This window comes from Balaenoptera acutorostrata, chromosome 3 (genome assembly GCF_949987535.1).
Source record: "Balaenoptera acutorostrata chromosome 3, mBalAcu1.1, whole genome shotgun sequence".
Classification (NCBI taxonomy): domain Eukaryota; kingdom Metazoa; phylum Chordata; class Mammalia; order Artiodactyla; family Balaenopteridae; genus Balaenoptera; species Balaenoptera acutorostrata.
In genome coordinates, this window is record NC_080066.1 from 143,068,047 (window position 1) to 143,090,706 (window position 22,660).

At 38.5% G+C, this 22,660-nt stretch overlaps 1 protein-coding gene across 4 annotated transcripts in view; it reads right to left on the reverse strand.

Moving 5' to 3' along the window:
- PPP2R5E (protein phosphatase 2 regulatory subunit B'epsilon) overlaps positions 1–16,355 on the reverse strand; it is a 149,165-nt gene extending 132,810 nt beyond the window's left edge. For 3 of the 4 annotated variants that reach the window (XM_007192969.3, XM_057543125.1, XM_007192967.3), the window contains exons 1-2: positions 16,221–16,355; positions 13,869–14,032 (exon numbers count right to left, since the gene is read on the reverse strand). In XM_007192969.3, coding sequence (XP_007193031.1) covers positions 13,869–14,025 — 157 coding nt within the window. In that variant the 5' untranslated portion in view covers positions 14,026–14,032; positions 16,221–16,355. The remainder of the gene's footprint in view (positions 1–13,868; positions 14,033–16,220) is intronic. The other variant, XM_007192968.3, reaches the window with a different exon arrangement.
- Positions 16,356–22,660: the final 6,305 nt, after the last annotated feature.

Genomic DNA, 22,660 nt, shown 5'->3' on the forward strand with positions numbered 1-22,660 from the left:
ATGCACAACAAATCCATAATCTCAGTTCATAAAAATAGCTTTAGGTAAAAACTCACAGGTGAAGAAAAACTTCTAATACACATGAAACTCATATTTTAAGCCACTTGTTCCAAAGATACTTTTGCAAAACTCCTAGCAAACTCTTTAGATTGGGAAGGGGTTGCGGGGGGGTGGGGGGGGAGGATTGGTGTTTTGTTTTGCTTTGTTTTACAATTTTTCAGTGTTCCCACTAAATGAAAGGTGTTAGGTTGATAGCTATTTCCTATCTGTCCAGGTAGCATCCAACAACATCTTAACTCCATTTAGCAACCACCTACGGTCCCTCCTAATGTTTCACAGTGACAATGTTCATTCAGTGTCATCACACACATGCAGCTCCCCAACCCACCCTCCCCACAAAGCACCAAATGCACCAGCTGGGGAAGACAGGTGAACACAATGCTCTAGGTGAACATAATGCAATGCAGCTCACTCTTGGCTAGACTAGCCCTTGGGTTCAGTAATTTTTTTTTGACAGCTTCCAAATGTTACTTCACTCAAAAATTCATTTTAAATGTTCTCTAAAGTCCATTAGCAAATGTAATACATAGTGCTATACTGTTTTACTTAAACAATTTAGTCTGTGTATAGACTAAATAGATTTTAAAAAACAAAACACCCACTTCCCAAACATAGTATACAAAAATAGATCATCTTTACGGGATCCACTTGAAACCCAAGCCTTAAGATAACAGACAATTAAGTAGTATTTATAAATAAATGATAATAACAGTAACGACAATGACAAAGATAGCTAACATTTATATAATACTTGCCATATCTGGGCCCTGCTCTGAGCATTAGCTATATTAACTCATTCAGTCCTCAAAACCACCACCCTGTGGAGAAGTTCTTGATCTCTCATCATTTCCAAATGAGTCAAGCAAAACATCACAACTTTCTCACCAAGAAAAGAGGCAAATAACTACTTAATTATCCTTGTATTTATGGAGAAATGAGTATAAATCATTAACTATGATGCTATGATATAAAATTATTCTCTTAAAAGACACTACAAAATAAAAAAAGGATATCTTTCTAGCCAGGAAATGTATGTGGGTAAAGTGTCCTACCTACTTTAACACATAAAAGAAAATATTCCATTAAGTAAAACCGTAAAAAAATATAATAATTTTACCAAGAGTATCTTAATATTAAATATAGATTTGCACTTAGAGGTGTGCACATTGACTCTAAAATCGTTTTGAAATTCATTAACCACTAAGGTACAAGAGTGGTGCTTTAAGCCCTGACTGTCAAAAACTCCAGACTCTACAGTTCTTTTCCTTATTTTGTTGGATTTCCCCACAAGTCACAGTCTGAGATAATCACAGATGATGCTTTTTCCTTATGTAAACCATCACAAATTCAGTTCTGCCTCAAGCACTGGTACTGAAAAGCACTCACTCCACTCAATTTTCACCACCTACAGAATGCAGCACAGATAACACTCAATAATTTAAATCATAATAGCTCAGGAAAATTTAAAATTAGCAAATGACAAGGGGGTGGATTCGATTTTTAACTTCATTCAATTTGTCAAATTTAAAATACTTCCAATTATTTATTTTTCTCAATCTTTACAGTAACCATAACACTTACTAATGTTAATTGCTTTGCCTAACTGGTTTTACTGTTGCCTGCATTCTCATTTAATGAACTTTAAGTGGTGCTGACAATAATTCTAGCTCTGATCTTTCTACACCTTTCTTCTGTTAATGAATTAAATGTAATGTATTATGTTCCCCACTACTCCAAGCAGCAGTTCATAAAACAGTGAATTAAACACATGAAAACTTAAGATCATGCACTTTAATAACACAGTGCCATCTACAGAGTATGTAGCTGGACCTACAGATGGATTTTATTTAGTTTTTAAAGGACTTGATATCTTTTTTTTTTTTTTACAGTTTGTACATTTCATGTTTATAGTGTGAAAGTACATTGGTAATAATTTTCAAAAAGCAAGCAATGATTAAGCAATTTGTTTTCAAAGAAACCTCAGTATCATAAGATGACAAGCATGATGCTACCACAACAAGAAAAAAGAACTTTTTAAAATTCCAACTCCAATAATAAGACTATCTCAAAGTAATTAAAATGGTATTAATCATCACATATAACAAAAATTTTTTGAAGCATAACACAAGAATATATAAACATGAGGGAAAAATACTCATGACTAGGTAGGAGGTTTGTGGGTGATTTATATACTCTGTCGTTGTATATTTACGGCTATGTACAAATGCCCTCAGGGTCAAGGACAAACTTTAACCCAGCCTGGATGATTTGGCCCAACGACCTAAATAGCTCCATCAGTCTCTGACCTCCAGCTACAATGGCCTTTTCAGAAGAAGTACCTCATCAATCTTCTTGTTTTGCTCATCACAGTGTTCCCAGGACAGTGCCTAGTACATCACACCACACAGTAGAAATCTGATGAATGAATGAATGAACTGAATTACAAGAGCCCACAGAAAAATTTCAAAAATGAGAATTTGAGGCCTTTGGATGTGACTGATTTAGCCAGGTCATATGCAGACTCCTTTTGAGGCCTTTGGATGTGACTGATTTAGCCAGGTCATATGCAGACTCCTTTCATAGCTATTTGCTTCACATATACTTTGAAAAATACCTGCACACCATTTATTTCATTCGAGTCTCACCATAATTCAAGAGTAGTACAGGGCCTACCACTCCTAAGCCCAAGGGTATTTAAAGTATATACCATTTCTAGAACATACCACTAAACCAGAAATGCCTAAACAAATTCCACCATTAGTTGAAATGTCTTTTACAATGTCAAAATATAAATCTAAACACAATAAAATATAGCTCTATCCAAAATCTTTAGGAAATAACTAACTCTAGATAGTAAAGCACAAGGTTTTCTCAGCAGCCAAAGGTTACATCAAGGTTCCTCAATAGCTAAAAACTTATAAACCTCCAAGAACCAGCCACACCCTAAACTGAAGCAACTAAGTTTTAGAACTTCATCTTAACTGTTATTGATTAAAATATCTTTAAGCTTTCTTAAAGTGAAATGAACTTTATTTCTAAATGACTAGGTATCGTTAAAAACACCAGTTAGTTATACCACTTGCAGATGTAGTTGAAGAGGCAAACACAGATGAATGCATGGAAGACAAGGCAGAACAGAGAGTACTGAAACATCCTTTTACTTTTTAGAAAGTCCCTTGTATCAAACTGCTTTCAAGTCATTTTGACTTTTGCTCACAAATTAGGGAAAAACACCAATCCTTCTGATTCATCACTATATCTTTCCGAAAAATTAACTTGATGAGTCAAAGGTTGAAATAGCCTTCTGACCCACAAAAGAAGCTTCATTTTTGCTACAAATGTCCTTGAATTCAAAATACTCATTCAAAAAGAAAAGTGGTACATGCCTATAACGTGGAAGGTACAACCTAGCTGTGATTTCCAAACTGCTAATGTAAGAATGTATGAGAGGTCCTCTGGAGCCTGAAACCGCTCTGCGCTCTCACTGTATATCCTTATTAGGTATGGCGAAGGCGCAACCCCTCCGTTCCCAGATATTGTCTTCTGGGCTTGCTTTGGTGAAAGGCTAATTCCAAAGCCTGTATCTTCCTTGTTAGAAGACAGCACTTTTCCTGAAATGGTGGCAAGTCCCAATTTTCTCCACGTTCTTTTCAATGTTTTAACGTTTTACTTTGAACAGTGTTCCAGGCACGAGCAACGGCGAGTTAATTACATAAAATGTAACCTCACCTTAAGATGAAAGTCCTTCATGGTGCCTATATAAATGGATGAACTTTTGCCAGACCCCTTCCCTCACAACACTGTGAATTCTGCAACACGATGCAGGCCCACAGGAGTGACTCAAAGAAAGATCAATGGCAAACAGACAGACAAGGGAAGGAATATTTATTAGGCCACCGACCACACATTAGCAGTTTACCCACATCATCTCATTCCTCACAACCACCTTGGGATGTATGAGTCCCATTTTACAAAAGTGGAAACTGAGGCTCCAAGGAGGTTAAATGCCTGATCTCAAATCACAGAGGTAGAATTATCACCCAGGCTTGAACCCATACCCTTTCCTACAATATGCTAGTTCCCAAAGATGGGAAGATGATGGTAAAAAAATACCACTGCCAGAACGCTACCTGTTTACCAAACTCTAACTCTCCCGCCTTTATGGTGACAGCATTTGTGTCCCACAGGGGTCCAGAGGGGCATCTCCCCCTCCCTGCCAACGTGCGGTGCCGGCGACCCTTCCTGTCTGCCTCTTGGTGGCACTGCCTTGGCCTCTCCACAGAGCTGAGTCTGTGTGGCCCGCTGCTCTTCCTCACCTCTTCCCTGTCACCATCCACCACCCAGTGCTACAGCCAGCCCCGCCGCTCGCCCCTCTGCTATACTCCACTTCTCTTTCTCATCACCTCAGTCTCCTCACGGTTTTCAGGGTTCTTACAAGAGGTAGGAAGATGATTCACTTAATAAATCATCCCAGCACGGCATAAGCAAGAAGGCTGTTAGCTCCAGTGCTCACCTGTTTTCATCCACCACTAACGCACATAATGGAAAAGGCCCTGGCTTTGGAACCAGAGGGAACTGGGGTCCCAACTCAGGCTCTCTCCACCCGCAGTCAACAGCAAACATCCCTTGTTCTTGGTGTTGTTGGGAAGCTTCAATGAGACACCATGTGGTACCTCACCTGGCACATAGCAGGACCAAGAGATACTGCTTCTCTTCTCCTTCACTGGTTGCTAAATTATTTCTTCACCAGCAAAGATAACCTGAGTTTCTCCTCCCGACTTCTTCCAGGTCCACAGCTGTTCCAGAGAGAGAACGCTATTTTACAGGCACTCTCAATTTTACCAATGGTAGTTCTATTCACCCAGCTTAATTTTTCAAATGGCACTGATCAAAAATTTCCAAACAACCACACTGGAGTCATGTAGTAACTTCTACCCTCAAATACCTTTTCAAATTCTGTTTGGTATCAAAAAGAATTAAAAATCAAAAAAAAAAAAAAGAATTAAAAATCAGAAAACACATGCAGGAGAAACCTCTTGACATGAGATCTCCCTTCTGCAGAAAGGAATTATATGACAAATTCTCTCTCTCTGGTCTGAGTGAGGAAACTGACACCTACCACCCAAGGCAATGGTTGCTAGCCTTTAGGGAAACTCCTTTGAGAATCTGATGAAAGCTCTAAACCCTCTGCCCCCAAAAAATGTCAATCTGCACAGAGACACAAAAACTGCCTGGAATTTCAAGAAGGTTAAGGACACTCTGAAACCCACCCATCAACAGCAAAATAAGAGCCCTCGACAAAGAACCTTCTATGTTACTCCTTAAACTGGCAAAATCCTCAACTCAGATTTTAAGGTGCAATAAATTCAAAAGCCTAGACAAAAATCTCAAGAAGATAAAGAAAGAAGTTTTCTCATTCACTCTCCACATCTGGCTCCAATGTCAACTCTTTCTGGCTCAAAACAGAATGCTACAAAATTAACGAGGTTCAAAACCTGAAGAGAAGGTTCTCTCTATGAAGCAAAATGTCAAAACAAAGATGTGTTCAGGGTTAGTGAATGTGCTGGGAGGGTGGGCAAAGGAAAAGGAGGTAAAAAAAATTAAGTATTAAGAACATCTATGCATTTTATTTTCCAGTATCATCCTTTTTAACTTTCTATGTCTGTGTATATTCTTAACGTGCATTATATATTCGTATAATAGCACATGTGTACAACATATAAACAGAAATATACATTATTTTTACTGATAGGAGTAAGCAATCACAAAAAAAGTTTGCAGATCCTGTCCTACTAGACAACTTCCAAAATGAGTTTACCTAACAATAATTTCTCCTGGTTAACTCTCCACAAATGGAATTTCCCTTGAAAATAATCACATTAGCCACCTTAAATTCTTATTCCTGAAATGAGAAGTCAGTTTCAAACTGATGTTGACTAAACAGTAATGCTGAGATTGTTCCACAAGAACCAGTTCTCCTTTTTGCTTTAAAGTCTAATTCTCACAGCTCCACATACTCCATATTTTTCTTCCTTAAGTGTAAATAATTCATGTAATGTATTAAAGAAATAATCAACTGAAAAACACTGGTATACATTTTCCACTACACAGTTCTTCCTATAATTATAATAGTTAATATTCTTCAACTCCTACAACATCGCCAGCACTGAGCTAAATGTTTTACCTGCTTGATGGCACTTAATCTGACTTTATGAAGTGGGTTCCTCTCCCAGTTTTGGAGATAAAAAAACCAATGCTTGGAAGTCACATGGCTGTGAGTGGACCTAGAATTCGAACCTACGTGTGTGTGACCCCAGAGCCTCCATTCTTACCTCAGAGAGGCCACCTGCCTCCCTCAGGTAATATGTTACATATATTAGGTATATACTGTTATATATTAGGTAATAATATAATAATATTATACTGTTTAATTAATAAGTTCCTTTATGCATAATTCTACTATAATATAAAAATAAGATCCCTGTTTTGTTTTTATAAAATCTTACAATACAAAAGGTAGAAAAATATTTTTAAGTGGTAAAAGAGAATGTCATTGCTGGCAAACAAACCAAAGAACTACTTTAGTTAGCCTTTTTGTAATATCTAGAAACTTTACTGTTTTTTTTCAAGCACTACAAAATCTAGTTAATATTAAGAGCTTACATTATTATAAAAGTTTTAAAGATGAGAAAATTTGACCATAAAACACTGCTCTGAAAGTCCATTATAATATCAGATATGCTATTCTCTCTTAAACTATATAAAGAAAGAAAGCCTGGTGATCTGATCAGCCCATAATTCAGTCCCCAAACACCAGCAGAAAAAAGAAATTTCACTGTACTTAACATCTTAACTTCTACAAAATGAAAGTGATGAATCCCCTAAGTAAAAGGAATGACTCTTAGTCTGTCATACATAAAATCCACTCCATCCTCTCTCCACAAGATATCACTTCTGTTTTTATCCTGAAACGTGCAGAATTACCAGAGAAGAAAACCACTCTCAGCTTTTTAAGTGAACACTCAGCAATTTGATCCTTCAAAAATAAAGTCTTCATTAAACAAGTTTATAATTTTGTGTAAATTATTAGTTAAAATAAAATCTGCATGGCCTGGGTTTGGGGGGCAAAATTTAATATTTAGAAAGGAAAAATAAATGTCTATAGTGCTATTACTAATAACCTAGATGTTTTCAACTAATAGTATTCATTCATTTACTAACAAATACTTATTGAATACCAACTATGTATGAGGCACTGATCTAGCCCCTCGAGATAAGAGAAACAAGGTTTCCACACCAAAGATTATATTCTCATGGGGGAGGAAAAACAGATAACATACAGGTGAACAAAGATAAAGTAATTTCAGATTATAAATATGATGCAAAAAACAACAGAGTGATAGAAACGTCAAAGAAGACTATTTTTAAAAGTGAGGAAGGATGGTCCCTAAGAAGGTCCCATTTGTGCTGAAACTTGAAGAATGATACAAAGTCAAGAGAAGAAAGTTCTAAGTAGAAAAGGACCACCTCACCTTAGGAGAGGTTTCATTTGGCACCTTAATATTTTTATGCCCTGGATGGGTTATATCCTGGAGAGACCCATTTTATGATGAATTCTGTTTAAAGCTTACAATATTTATTGGCAAGTATCTAATGCATCTGCGCACACATAAAGCTATAATGATACTCAGGAAAAACAATAATAATAATAATTCCCAATCTTTTGGTCTAAGCCAAAAGCTCTTAACTCTGGGGAAAGAGCAGGAATGGTAGAGCTAAATCTTTGAAAAGCTGATGAAAGCAATGAACTCTATCCTCCAAAAAAAAAAAAAAAATGCACCTACACAGAAACTTTACATATAGTTTTAGGAGGTTCTTAGAAACTTGAAGCCCATCCACGATGCACACACCCTATCCCCAACGAGAAACCCATGAACCCTAGGTTAAGAACTAAGCAGTAATTATCACACTCAGATGGGACGGATATGAATGCAAGCTGCTTACCCTACTTTTAAATGATTCACAAATCAGGAACGCTTACTCTCAATTTATTTTGGCCCACATAAGACATTGTATGGGAATTTTCTCTATGCTACAGAAACAAACTATTAGGAGGTATACATATAGATATAGATATATAAAATTCTCACCTAAAAGTGAATGAAATGCCTCTTCACTACAACTAGTATAATCTTTCGCACATGATAACAGTGTCATTTGATACTGGTTTTGTGCAAGATCTTATCATTTCTTCCCCCAAAGAAATATATTACCACACTGCTTCAAGGGCTGTAAAGCTGAATGTTAACACCTATTAACTTACAGATGTTCTTCTGGTTCAAAAGCAAAGCTCATGATTATTTTTTTAAAACCATTCACACATACACACACACTCACACTACAAGTTAGTTGCCTAAGGAATATACATCAATTACAAATGAACTTATTTACAAAACAGAGACAGACTCACAGACATAAAAGACAAACTTATGGTTCCCAAAGAGGAAGATGGGTGGGGGGAGGGGGGATAAAGCAGGAGTTGGGGATTAGCAGACGCAAACTACTATATATAAGATAGATAAACAACAACAAGGTCCTACAAAGAATTATATTCAACATCTTGTAATAAACTATAATGGGAAAGAAAAAAAAAGAACATACATCGTTAATCTAAGGTACAAACTAGATCAATGGTTCTTAACTTTTTCGATTCAGACACCCCTTTGAGAATTTGAAAAATGCTATGGAATTATCCCATTTAAAAAATGGACAAATGCATACAAAATGTGCATATAATTTCAGCCTGCTCAATGCATTTCAAATTCATTCAAGGGTTTAAGAATACCTACAATACAAATATATTATGACTGGCTGTTTCTGGGAAGGGGAGCTAATTAGGAAAACCGACTTGGGAGGAAGATTTTCCATTATACATCCTTTTGTATCTTTCGGAATTTGAACCATATAACTGTATTATCTATTCAAAAAACGAATAAGTCAAAAAGCACTACACTAAAAAATGTGGCAGGATACCAATGCAGAAGGTGAAAAACCGCCACGTAAAGATGTTTAAAATAACTGTTCTACTAAATTCAACACATTTGCACACTGTTTCTTCGTATTTGGGGGTTGGAAAAGGTTCATGACCTCAAAACTATGCTCTTGTTTCATAATTTTCAGAGAAATCTCCAGTTTCAACTTTTTTGCTAGGAAAATACAAAAAGTCAAATAATAATTTCACATTATTCATATTGTAACTTCTGAAATCCCAGTTAAATGACAACAGTTAGTAATGTATTGAATCTGGTACTGCCACATCTCGATTTTTATTATCATCCCCATTTGACAGACAAGAAAACCAAGCTTTCCAAAGCTAACTCGCTTGCCCCAGGCAACACAGCTAGTGAGCTAGCCAGGACTCTTGCAGGCAACAAAGCCCATGTACTTCCTCCCATGCGACACCGCGGCATAACCTACAAGGAAGACAGTGAACACCAAAATCGAGGACATTATTTCTTAGGAGATCATTCGCATTATAAATACAGTTCAGAGCACTAGTCCATTATAAAACTGGGAATTCTATCTGTATGCTCCTTTACACTACACAAAGCAGATACAGATGAAAGAGACGAATTATCCCATCCAATAATTTTAAAAGCACACAAACTAGTTTTAACTTGGAATTTTTCAAGTCCTCACAAACTGTCCCCCTATAAAATAAAAATGTAAGCTGAATCATAAGCGTAGAGTTAAAAAAACATCAGAAAATTAGTGTTATAGAAATACGTTACCAATCTAAAGGTTTCAACACCAAGGGGCAAAGAGTTTCTTTCTGCTGAACAGCACCTCCAGCCATCAAAGTTTTTGGAATGTTTGATACTGACTGTCCAAACTATGAGCAAAATGCTTTAGAAACATATGATGAATTGTGAGGCTAGCAACAATGATGCCACTTTCATTATAATCCCATTTTCAAAGAGGTGGTAGCTTTCAAAAACATCTCACTCATATCTAAACATATTTAATAGTTTAAAGTTAAAAAGAGAAGGAAATATGGCCTGGGTAGAAAACATAAACCACCTAACCAGATACGACTACTCCTAGTAGTTATTATTATTGCTATTATTATTAATGTGTGTGTGTCTATTTGCCTAAGTGTTTATTTTGTCCTCATTCAGCGACTTACCTAGGTAACTGTCAAAGCTTGGTTTATGTCCTGCTGTGCAGGCACCCAGAAAGCATCCAAGTCTTTACTTTCTTATCAAGCACATAAGGCACTCAACCTCTACTGAATTTCCCTTATCAGGAAAATGAGTAAAAGTCCTTCAAGCTCAAAAACTTCAGGACCTTCTGAAAATATTTTCAGAAGTACTTTATGGAGAAAACTCAAATGTCTACATGTCAAGGTCTATCCTGCAATTTCACAATTGCAGGAAAAGCCAGGTCACTCTGATATATTTACACAGAACTACATGCTGGTGTTGCTGTCTACAGAAAAATAACATCATGGATACAAATTTCAAAACCCCACCTAATAGGAAAAGAGCAAAAGAGATGAAACTTTCCTTTCACTTTGTTACAGTTCTGCAAGTGAAGAGACTTTTAAAATGCTAAGAAATAATGGCAGTGTTACTTATAAGTCAGTCAAACATTACGATGCATATAATAAGCATTCTTATAAAGCAAACACACAAAACAAGTGATCATTAATGAATACCTAATTTTTGAGCTTTCAAAAATTATATATTAAAAAGATGAGCTACATAATTACTATGTTTACACAATTTCCGTTTTCAAACTCCCCTAAAATTAAAGACCTTAAGGACATGTTTTTTCTTTACTCTTTAAAGCAACCCCCAAAATTCAACTACAGTTTATATTGTACCCCCAAATAAAATTAACTTAAACCTTCCAATTCAGTCAAAACAATTCTATAGAAAATTAAATCAATAACTACCCTTTGGCATGCATATATAATTTATTCTGGTTTTTCCTAAGGAAATGGCAAAAAAAAAAAAATTCCTTTTATGTTTTCCTTATATTTCATAAACTACCTCCTAAAGTTGTGAGAAGGCACACAAATAAAACTCAATCCATTATAAGGAAAACAAATGTCATTCAACGAACTCTTTACATTCACTATAATAATCAAGAACAAATACACATTTCTAAAGTCTATACATGATTCTACTTCTTTGTTATTCTACAGATATGGAAATCTAATTCATGGAATGCTTCCCGGAATATTTTCCCAGAACGTGCTTATTACACAAGAATCACTTTTAGTCTGTCTGGAAATTAAGCTTGTGGATGTATCTAGTGTTATATGATCTTGTTGCTCTCCAATGCTCCTATGCTGGCAAAATATACAAGTTCACAAAAATCATATTCTTGGAGAGCAGAATTCTTGGAAATTTTACAATACTATCAGACTCCACTTAAAATATGAGAAAAGGATATACAAATGGCCAAAAAGCACATGAAAAGATACTCAATGTCACTAATCATTAGGGAAATGCAAATAAAAATCACAATGAAATACTACTTCATACATATTATGATGGCTATTATCAAAAAGAAAAAAAAAAGGAAAAGAAAATAACAAGTGTCAGTGAGAATGTGGAGAAATTGGAAGAAGCCTTGGGTATTGCTGGTCGGGATGTAAAATGGTACAGCTGCTATGGAAAACAGTATGGCAATTCCTCAAAAAATTAAACATATGCTCCAGCAATTCTTCTGAGTATATACCCAAAAGAAGTGAAAGCAGGGACTCAAAAAGATATTTGTACACCCATGTTCTCAGAGCAGCGTTATTCACAATCACTGAAAGGTGGAAGGAACTCATGTATCCATTGACAAATGGATAAACAATATGTGGCATATATATACATATACACACGTGCACACGATGGAATATTAGTCAGCCTTAAAAAGGAAAGAAATTCTGACACATGCTACAACATGGATGAATCTTGAGGACATTACGCTAAGTGAAATAAGCCAACCACAAAAGAGACAAACATTGTAGGATTCCCCGTATAGGAGATACCTAGAGTAGTCAAATTCACAGAGACAGTGGTGGTTGCAAAGAGGTTAGGGGGAGGGGTAATGGGGAGTTAGTGTTTAATGGATACAGAGTTTCAGCTAGGAAAGATCAAAAGTCCAGAGATGAGTGGTGGTGATGGACGTACAACAATGTGACTGTACCTAATGCCATGCTTCATGCACACTTAAAAATAGGTAAAATGGTCAATTTTATGTTATATATATATATTACAATTTTTTTTAAATGAGATAAGAAACAACAAAATATTAAAACATGTGCCAAATTCTTCTCACACATGCTTCTTTCACTACCCACGAAACCAACACCATGGCTCTGTGTGGTCAGTTAAGTTCTAATTTAAATGTTTACCATGGGCCCTAAGAAATTAATATAACAAAGTTTAAATCTGTTCTAACCCTAAGAAAGTTTAAACTGCTTCCTCAGAATAAAGTCCTTTGCCAGATATAGACACTAATAGCTATTACATGTCTATTTCAGATTAAATAAACTACTAAAGAATCCAATATACCTCCCAACTTTGTATTTCAAGTACAGTTACTTGTATCCCTAGCGAGTTTTTCCTTCATTTTTCTTCCAAAGCCTCATAAAGATTATTTTCATTTTTACCAGCAAAAACTTTAGCCAAAATTTTCTCCCCCCAGACTCATACGAGCTCATCTTCATTAACTGTAGATATATCATCTTTACAGTAATAGTATTCATTTCATGTTTACCAATTTCAAGTATAAACATGGAAATCTCATTTATGAATCTCCCTCCCTTAAAAAAAAATGTTCATACGGGAAAAACAGAAGTTTGAAATATCCTAGGCTACATTTTGAGGATCTTTTCTAGTCACACTACAGTTTTTCTTTTAATACCTTCTGATTTCACAAATTGTTACAGAAATATATGTTCACTAACTAACTAGCAACCAAGTTTTTTGATTTCCTCTGCGCCACTAAAGTGCATTGTATTGTTCACGTCCCCTTTCTCCTCACTCGTAAGTGTTCAGCAGACAAAAATCTACCTTCAACAGTAGATTCTAATAGCTCCATGCTATAAATGCTATGTTTGGATACATTTCAAACAATGCTTGTTCATAAACATAAAGCAAACTGATAAAAATTAAATGGAACAAAAAGTACCCACATACTCAAACAAAAGGTAAAAGGTTTAATTTAGAAAAAAAAGTTCTCATATTAATTCCATAAACAATACGACCATCAAATATTTTTTCTATTTGTACTATCTGAAAACAAAAATGCATGTAATCAATTACTGACCATTTTTTCTCAATTTTAAAAAATGAATTATTTCAAACATCATTTTCTATATGTAAGTTAACGGCACCGTCTCCTCTACTAGGTCTACCTCCTGTGATTAAAACTGTACAATTTGTAGTTGTCACTGCATACAATGTATACATCTAAATGTCAACAGAAGACAATAAGAAAAACACAGACCCAGACCTCATAAAGTTTCTGTGGCATTCAGTTTTTCTACTTATCAGTGTGAGAGATTCTCTGATAATAAGTTTCTTTTCATTTGTCCATGGCTATTTATATTAAATTGAACCCTTTAAAAGGGGGAGTGGGTGTATCTGGTCACACACCAATAATTTCAACATATCGGAAACCTCCATCCCTTCAATTTGCAACATGGAATTTTAACAAATATGGAACTCTACAAAAAAGAAAATTATATACAGATACAAAAAGATCAATTGAAAAGGAATCCATCACCTGGTCATGAGCCTTACCTTTTAGCAGCGGCAGAGGTGTTAACTCAATAGGCTTGCCTTGAGACCTAAACTGTGAGGAACTTTGCGACCTCTTCTGTCTGGCTTTTCTGACGGACTTCCGAGAAAATCCGTCTACTTTATCCACTGATGGAGGAGTAGTTGGTGCTGAGGACATATCCCTACTGAAAAGAAAGAAGTATCATCAACACATTCCCGAGGAAGAAGCATACAAGTGAGTTACTCAAATTCTAAAATTCCCATATACTATTTTTGAAAATGGGAATATGTTTAAAAGAAAGCAAATAAAATCAATTAAGAGCAGTCATATGTTCAATGGGAAAACAGAAAAACTTGGTGGAAAATAGAATATAAGTACTATATAAGCAATATTGTAATGTTAATACATTGTGCTACTCCCACTACAATATGCATTAAAGATGTTCATTTATACTTGAACATGTACTCATTTTCTAACTGCACAGCTCTTCTCATCTTGAGATCCTGAAGTAATTGAGGAACTATTCTGCGGCTACAAAATTTCCATCCAAACATTTTCCCAAGATAGTTAATATTATGAATGGGCTCCAGAGTTGAAACTCTTATGGTACTTCAAGAATCTACACCAATGTATCACAGCAAGGTGAAATTTACAATTTCGCAACTACCAAGACATGACTTTTAATGCAATGTGCTGTGTTAGCTATGATAAACTACACCACACCACAAAGGAGGACAAGCTAGGCTGCTTTAAACAGAACACATAAAAGGCATAATTAAAATCATTTCGAAGAAGTCTTCTTTTTGAAGGAAGCCATCTGAAGTTACTAAAGCTTAATAAACAAAACTATGATGAAATGATACACCAAAGTTGAAATAAAAACAAATTCACAGCCTACTTAGACAACCAAGTTGAGTTCCCTTGAAGTTCATCACCAAATATTAATTTTCATTCCATCAAACTAATGGAACTGAACAGTTCTTTGGGATTTTTTTTTAACATTCTCAAATCATTAAAATGAAGGCTATTTCCTAAAAGTAACAAGGATTAAGCTCAGTTTCATTCACCAATTTAAACAGATGCCATCATTTCTATGGCACTGAGGCTCCACGCAAGATTAATGGCAGACTTGAATAGAAATAACGCACACGGGGGAAATGCTGAAATGCAATTACTCACCTGGCATTCCAAGACATAACATAAGTGTTTTTTAACCTCTAAATAAAAGAGTAAGGGAGTTTCTTCCTGAACGTGTGAGAATAAAAAGTTACCTGGATTAGCTGGATTCTGACAAAGTAAAAATAACAAAAACAGAAACAAAAAACAAACAAAACCATATGATGTCGAGGTTTGGAATTCTGAAGTCCTGTTTGGTACTCCTTTTTTAAAAAAGTTTTTAGCAATCTACTTTAGCCTTAAATAAAATGTGATAGATAAAAAGGAATTGCAAACCATGAATGATTATAGAAGAAGTAAGATGATTTAAAAATTCATAATGACTGCATCTGCAAGAAGCTCCACATCAATTTGTATGTTGTAAATTTAGGGGCTGCTTTTCCAATCTGGTATGTGAATTATTTAGACTACATTTAACCCTCACAACACAAGATTTCCGTAAATCCTGTTCCTCCTCCACTCTTTTTGTCTCTCCTTTATTCTTTATCTCCCATCTCTAAAGATGATTTACTGGTAGCAAAAAACAAATTTTTTTTAATCATTTGCCCCTTTTGCCCGCGGCCCACGATAAACGTCAAGCATCTCAACCCTAAAGCGCTGCAGAATTGAACGTGCAGTAGCAGCGGGTCCGTACAAAGCCCGGGGAAACAGGTTTCGCCCTGGGCTAGGACGCCCGAAGCTTTATCATCCTCTAAGCATTGGGCACTGGGCATTTCCAAGGCACAGGATAACCTAAAGGGGGTACTGGGTGGAGGAGAAAGACAGAGAAGAGGTTGGTCTGTAGGGATGCTCACATACTCCGTTTGCTCCCACCCCCTCCCCCCCCCACGCCACCCCAAGCCCTGGAGAAGATAAGCTGCTACAAAATCCTTCTCACTACACCAATCCCCCTTTCCTCCCCCCCGCCCCCGTCAGTGGATAAAGGGGGACAAGAATACGCCTCCAATGCCGGAAGGTGGAGAAAAAGGGGGGTGGAGGGCAGAGTGAATGAAAGGCATCATCAGAAGCATCTGCAGGTAAATCAGACAAGTGGGACCGGCGCTCCCTCTCCCGCACCTCACCCCATCGCACCCCTCGCCGGCCCAGGCCAGGCCTTCCCCAGGCCGGTGCCCTGCAGGTTCCCCAGGAGGTCGGGTAAGAGGCAGGAAAGGAGGAAAGGAAGCAGACGAGCCGCGGTGCTGGAGGGACTAAGTTACCTTGAAGCTTCTGGAGAAGAATCCGAAGATGATCTGTGGTTTCGGAGGGGCGGGAGACGGGAGAGAGGGCCGCAGCGGGGGCGGGTGGCGGGACCGGGGCGTGCGGGGGGAGGTCCGGACAGCGGCAGGGAGCCCGGGGCGACGGCTGTCCGGAGCGGCGTCCCTCCGGTTCCGCGGCAGCGGCGCCTCTAGGCCTCACGGCCGGACCTGAACCTCAGCGCTCCGGCGGCGGCGGCGGCCTCACGATCCTCCCCCGCGGGCCCGTCCCATCAAATCGGCACCGACCCCGCTGCGGCTCCGCCGGTGGCTCCTCGCTCACATTCCCGGCGGGCGGCGCCTCTGCTCGTTGCCCCGGACCCGGCGGCTGCAGCGACGACGAGGGGAGGGGGGAAGGGAGGGAAGAAGAGTGGATCCGCAGCGGCAGCAGGAGGAGAAGGAAGGAGAAGAAGGAGCCGCTGGGGCTGGAGCCGCCGCTGCCAGAGCCGCCGTTCGGTGCCCGCGGTGGGTCCCCGTCAATGCCCCTTTCTCTCTCCTATTGTCAATATCACCGGGCAGCTGAGTCCATGGCACACGCGCAACCGAACCTTCTGGCCAGCAGCGCCCGCCTCCAGCGCCCACTCACTGGAGGCTTCAAACGGGAAGCGAGGCCTCATTGGCCGGTGTCCGCCTTCACTCCCTTGTCAGCATGTTGGGTTGAGACCCGATCAGGGATTGGCGGCGGGGGGGCGGAGAAACAGGAGGGTGGGAAGAGAGGAGGACGAGGATTGGGCTGAGGCGAGAGGGACCCGGATGCAACCGCGATCTCCGGCCGCGCTGCCGCCGCTTCCGCCAGGCAGTGGGGTAGGCTGAAGAGGGGAGTCGCCGCCGCCGCCAGGCCTGAGAGGAGCTCCTTAAACCCGGAGGGGTGCGCCTGACACCAGTGCGATGGGTTTCCGCGCTGTGCGGACCTCTGGGCGGCGGTCGTCTGCAACCTGAGGATTCCAAGGGCAAGGGTCGGCTAAGGGTGGGGGCGTCCCTGGCCCTTGATTCCTCCCCTTTCAGCGGCGAGGCTGGCCCTTCTGGACTCGAGGAATCCCATTCGGACGAGAACCAAAGCCGCATAGAACGAAAGAAAGGCAGCCTGGGCGCCGCTGCCTTTGTAGATGGGCCCCTCGCAGCCCGGGGCTGTAAAACCCCCAGCAGTCGCTCTCCGCTCCACCTTGTGGGAGGCCTGGCACGGAAATCTGAACCCCTGGGGCCCGGCCAAGGGTTGGGTATCGCTTCGAATTCTCTCTCGCCTAGTCTCCTTTTCCCTAAACCTCTGTTTTGAATATCAGCTCCCTGGAGCTCCTGCAAGCCTGGTTGGGGCCAGTTCAGTGTAACTTGTGCAGGTGGGAACGCGGTCTCTACGCTCTGTGATCATTTATTGAGATCAACCTCTTGGGCCCACCCGCTGTACAGAGCTCAGGGAAACCCAGCTTCAAACTGCGGGAGCTTGGGAGCTCTTCAAATGGCAAGTTGGATCCGAAAGAGTTTATGGAGAAGGCTTCACTTAACTCTAGCTAGAACAAGTGATAAAATATTTAGAGATATGTTTGCATCCTTGATGAGTCCTAGGCCAAGTGGTGCATTTCCAGAGAATATTCTTGGACTCTTGCTCTATTTGAGTGGATTCTACGTATGTCTTTTGAGAGGGTTAAAAAAAAAAAAAAAAGGAAGGAAGGAAGAAAGAAATTCTTAATGCTAAGTACAAATGTCAGGGTACCAAATGTTCACAACTTAGAAAATGAAAAGTAATAACGTTTATAATCCTTCAACCCAGAGATAACCACTGTTAGCATTTTGGTGTACTTCTGTCCAGTATTTTTGTTCTTTAAAATTGTGTATTCCGTTCTGTAGTTTTTCCCCTTCGCATTATATCATGTTTTCTATACAGTTAGGAAATAGAACTATATATAAATAAAACTGTAACATATTATACAACTGACAATAACAAAAAAAATGCATTGTATTTCTCTTGTTTGTGTTATTTAGCACTCAAGTGTTGCAGATTTCTATGCACATCCCCAGAAATGGGTCTTGAATGGAAGAAGTTTTTTTGTGCCATTAAAATTTTTTTTAATTCCTGTTTTGAACTGAAATGGGAAACAGGAAAAGATGGTGCTCTTATATGGAAGCAGGCTTCCTCTACTGACTCCAGGTGATTGGTCACTGTATAGATAATGTCTGTGTTTGCTCTGAAAAGTTCACCTCCCCTAGGCCTTACAAAACTGGCTAGAATACCAGTCTCCTTGCCACCTGCAAGAAACTTACATTTCCACATCTCAGTTTCCCATACCAGTCTTCATGAAAAGTTCAGTGCCCCAGCCATGCAGAACTTGTTTGCTCAATTTCTGATTAAGGGTAAATGCAGAATTCAAACCAAGGAAGATTTTAAAGCCAACTCAATTTCCCTTGGCAACAATTGAATTGCCAAAGAGTAGTGCACGTTTGAAATGCTCACAGCTGTTGCTTAGAACATTTCACATTTTGTAGAGTGGGGATTTTGCTTGCAAATTATGAATCTCTGTAAAGATGATTCATTTCAAAACTCTTTCACTTTCTGTAAAATGGCTGAGTAACTGAAATGAGTAGGTCTTTTTTAAATGGAAACATCCTTGCCTATGTGAGAGATTTTTCCTTGGACCAATAGTTTCTAAAGGAGGTCCATGCATCCCAGGAGTATGTATATTCCAGGAAGAATGCAAGGCAGTCCATTTGGGATGCAGGAGAAGAAAATATGAGGACATCTATTTATGCTTAGTTCTAATCGAAAAAGAAAGCAAATATTTTATATAATATTTTATATACATAATGAGGGACCCAGCCCATGGAATGGTCTCTTGGCCCAGAACATTGTAGGAGATGTCCTCAAGGAAAAGTGGGAGTTACCCATTTCCAGGGGTTGGCAGTGGTGGTCCCACCCAGTCAGTCCTTGTCAACATGTATTGACTTATTGTGGTTTGCTAGATTAAGTGGACTTACTGATTATAGTATCTAGGTTTAATTAAACTAACCCATAGAAAATAGGCAAGTTAGTTTACCAGAGTCCTTTGCAAAGAAACCACAGGAAAACAAGCAAATGGCGGAACTGACCTTTCTCCCAGTGTCAGGTTTTTTGACAGCACATTTCAAAATTAAAATAACGATCTAATAAATCCAACCAAATTTTGGCTTAAAAAATATCAAATTCATCAAGATTATTTGAATGTGGATTTATATCCACTGTCATTAACAATGAACTTCACCCTGAGCATATATTATAATTGAGATAAGCTAATGATGATATATACTTCACAAATAAATATACATATATTTGGTTAAGAATTGCTCCCAAAAAATACACTGATCGGAATGAATGATCAGAAAAGTTTGGAGACTGCTACTCTAGATAATACAAAAAGAAATACATTATAGCTGTCTGGGAAGCCATTATCAAGTGACAAAACACTGTCCATTGCTATCAGATGAAAGCATTCACTTCCCAGACATCAAGGCTGAGCTTATCATGAACCTACTGGCAGACTGGCCATGTGATGAGACTGGAAGACGTAGTAGTCTATCAAATGGTAGCTGACTGGTGAACTAAAGAAGGGATAAGATAAGCAGCAGTATCATCAAAACAATTATCAACCAGTATAGGAGGAAAAGACCTATGCTGATAAGACGACATCATCAGAGGTAGACTAGCCCAGTTGTGAGTGCGGGTGGAGGGTACATTAAACTGGTTGTGAGCTGAGAGGAAAGAATAGTGAAAAAGCCTGAGACAAGAGCTGCTCTCTTAGGAAAAACAATAAAAGATTACATACACAGCTAGTGTAGACAAGGGACTTTGGTGTTATATTTCTTCGAGCCACATTTATCTACACAGGTAACACCCTCAGCAGTGACATCTTCTTGGGTCACAATTTTAAAGAGTACAGTTGCATTTTCAGATGTGCCTCAAAAGTCACAGGTCATGCATGGCTTTCCATGTGATTAATGTGTATAATTATAGCTTGAGATTTAAAATGTTTAGGTGCTCCAGTTCCATTCCTAGCAGTGAGAGATCCTCGGTCACTAGTGGATCAAGGCCGGAACAGGGACCCTATGTCACTGATGGGGAAGGAAAATGGACCAAAAAAAAAAAGGGGGGGGGAAGGAGAAAGCCAGCTTCAAGTGCACTTTATTTCACACAGGATAAAACACAAAATAATGCACCACAAGCAATAATTTTGCTGGTAAAATAGTCAACTTACACAATTAAATGAATTAAAGTTATAACTAATTATAAGCATGATGATGAGAACACAGACTCTGGAATTAGATATACCCAAGGTGGAATCCCAGCTCTGAGAGCCAGGAGCTGGGGCAAATTTCTCACTCCTCACAGCCTGGGATTCCTGGCCTCTAAATGAGCAGAATAACACTTCCTAACTCATAGGATGGTCATCAGATTTAAATGAGGTTATGCACTTACTATAGTGCCTGGCATATGTTAACTGCTAAGTAAATACTAGTTATTACCATAATCATCCACTTTCTTCACATTTTAATACTTTTTATTCACTTAAAGAAATTTTTCTTTAAGTTTTGTCTTTTTTTTCCCTCAAAATTATATTCCGGAATACCCCTCTGTGACAGGAAGAAAACAAGGAGCAAGGAAATGAGAGGCATGCCTTTCAATCCACTTCCACACTAAATTATCAAGTGCGTGTAGGAGCATTCATTAGCAATAACAGGGATTTGCATTTTACAATATCCATATATTTTTGAAAGTAAAAGAAAAAAAATGGTCATTTGACTTAACATCATTTCAGAGCTTTATCTTCATTTCTAATTTATACACCTTCAAGAGAGGCTTAAACTATTTTGCTCTAAGCTTACCTATTTCTCTTTCGCACTGCAACCTTCAGAACGGCACTAGGACTGAGTCCTAGCCCCACCTTAATAATGCCCTAGCCTTGGCGTGGTGGATATCTGCTTCCCATGCATCCCCACTTTCCCTTTGAGGACCACACTCCTCACTTCACGTGATCCTGGTGGGACTGTTAACCAAGAGTGATGGGTTATCTCTCTTGGATCCAAGGGGATCACTTTGATCTTCCACAAAATTTGCTCTGTGAAAGCTGGGAGAGAGATGCCTCTCTTCCTTTTGGATCATAAACCATAGAAATGATGTAAGCTGGAGCTACTTATGACCATCTCCCTCCCTCTCCTCCATCCTGGAGGAAGCCAATACTGTGGGAAAAACGTTGGCAAATGCTGAGTTTTAAGAACATGATTGGAGCTGCTGGATTCAGCTATGTTGGAAGCTAGTTTCTGTTGTGTGATCCAGTGAATTCCGTTTTTTGTTTAAGCCACTTTGGAGTCAAATGTCTATAACCTACACCCAAAAAAATCCTGACTAATAATGCATGGCCAAGTCACTAAACCTCTCCAAACCTCAGTTTACTCTTAGGCCCTGAATCTGGGGTTTTCTACTGGTTGAACTAAATGAAGTCTTTAGGTGAAATCTAATCCTAAGCATGAAAGAAAATCATTTAAAGTGATCCTGCTAGAAATTCTTTCCTAATGTAATTTATCAAGGAGAATTTATTTGTTGGGTTTTATTTTAAGACACAAGGCAGATATTCTTAAGAATTGCACCTATAGAGTTAAGTTCCCCTAGAATACACTTACATGAGGAGAGACGGTGAAGTGACCTACCAAACACGAAAATAAGCTTTATTCTTAGCAAACTGCTGCTTTTCACTAGGTTATTTTTACTGTGTCACTTAAAACACCAAGGCCATATTTTAGAAAGTGCAGCCTATGATTGAATATTGCATCTAAGTTTCTTATCTATCTATCATAGAGAGCAAACATTGCTTTTAACATATCAATAAAATTGGGTAAAGCCTATGAACATAAGGTAAATCACTGCTAAAATGTTCTCAAGGGGCAAGACAACCAAAAGAGGGTGAGAACTTAAATCTGAATACACTTATTAAAACAAGCAAGCAAGCAACAACAACAACAAAAAAAAACAATAAGGACAATATATCCAATCTTGTATGGTGCTGGTAATAACTGCAAACATGTGCATAGCAATTTAGCTCACTTTCCTATGCAATACTTAATTTGAACCTTAATTCTGCAGATACATATTATTTCCATTTTATTTTTTATTTATTTTCTTATTTATATAAGAAAAATGAGTATCAGGGAAGTTTTCCAGAGCCACACAGCTAGTAACTAGTAGAACCACAATTTGTATCCAGTTCTTCCAAGGGCCAGTCCTCTTCACACTGTACCAAGTTACCTCTATTTTTAAATCCTTGTTTGCTAATGATATGGCCAAGTAATTGAATATGAGGCTACTCTTTTCTCCATCTTACAGAAGGAAAGACTAATAAGATACAGAGGTTAAATGTCCTATACAATGTCATAAAGAAAAAAAC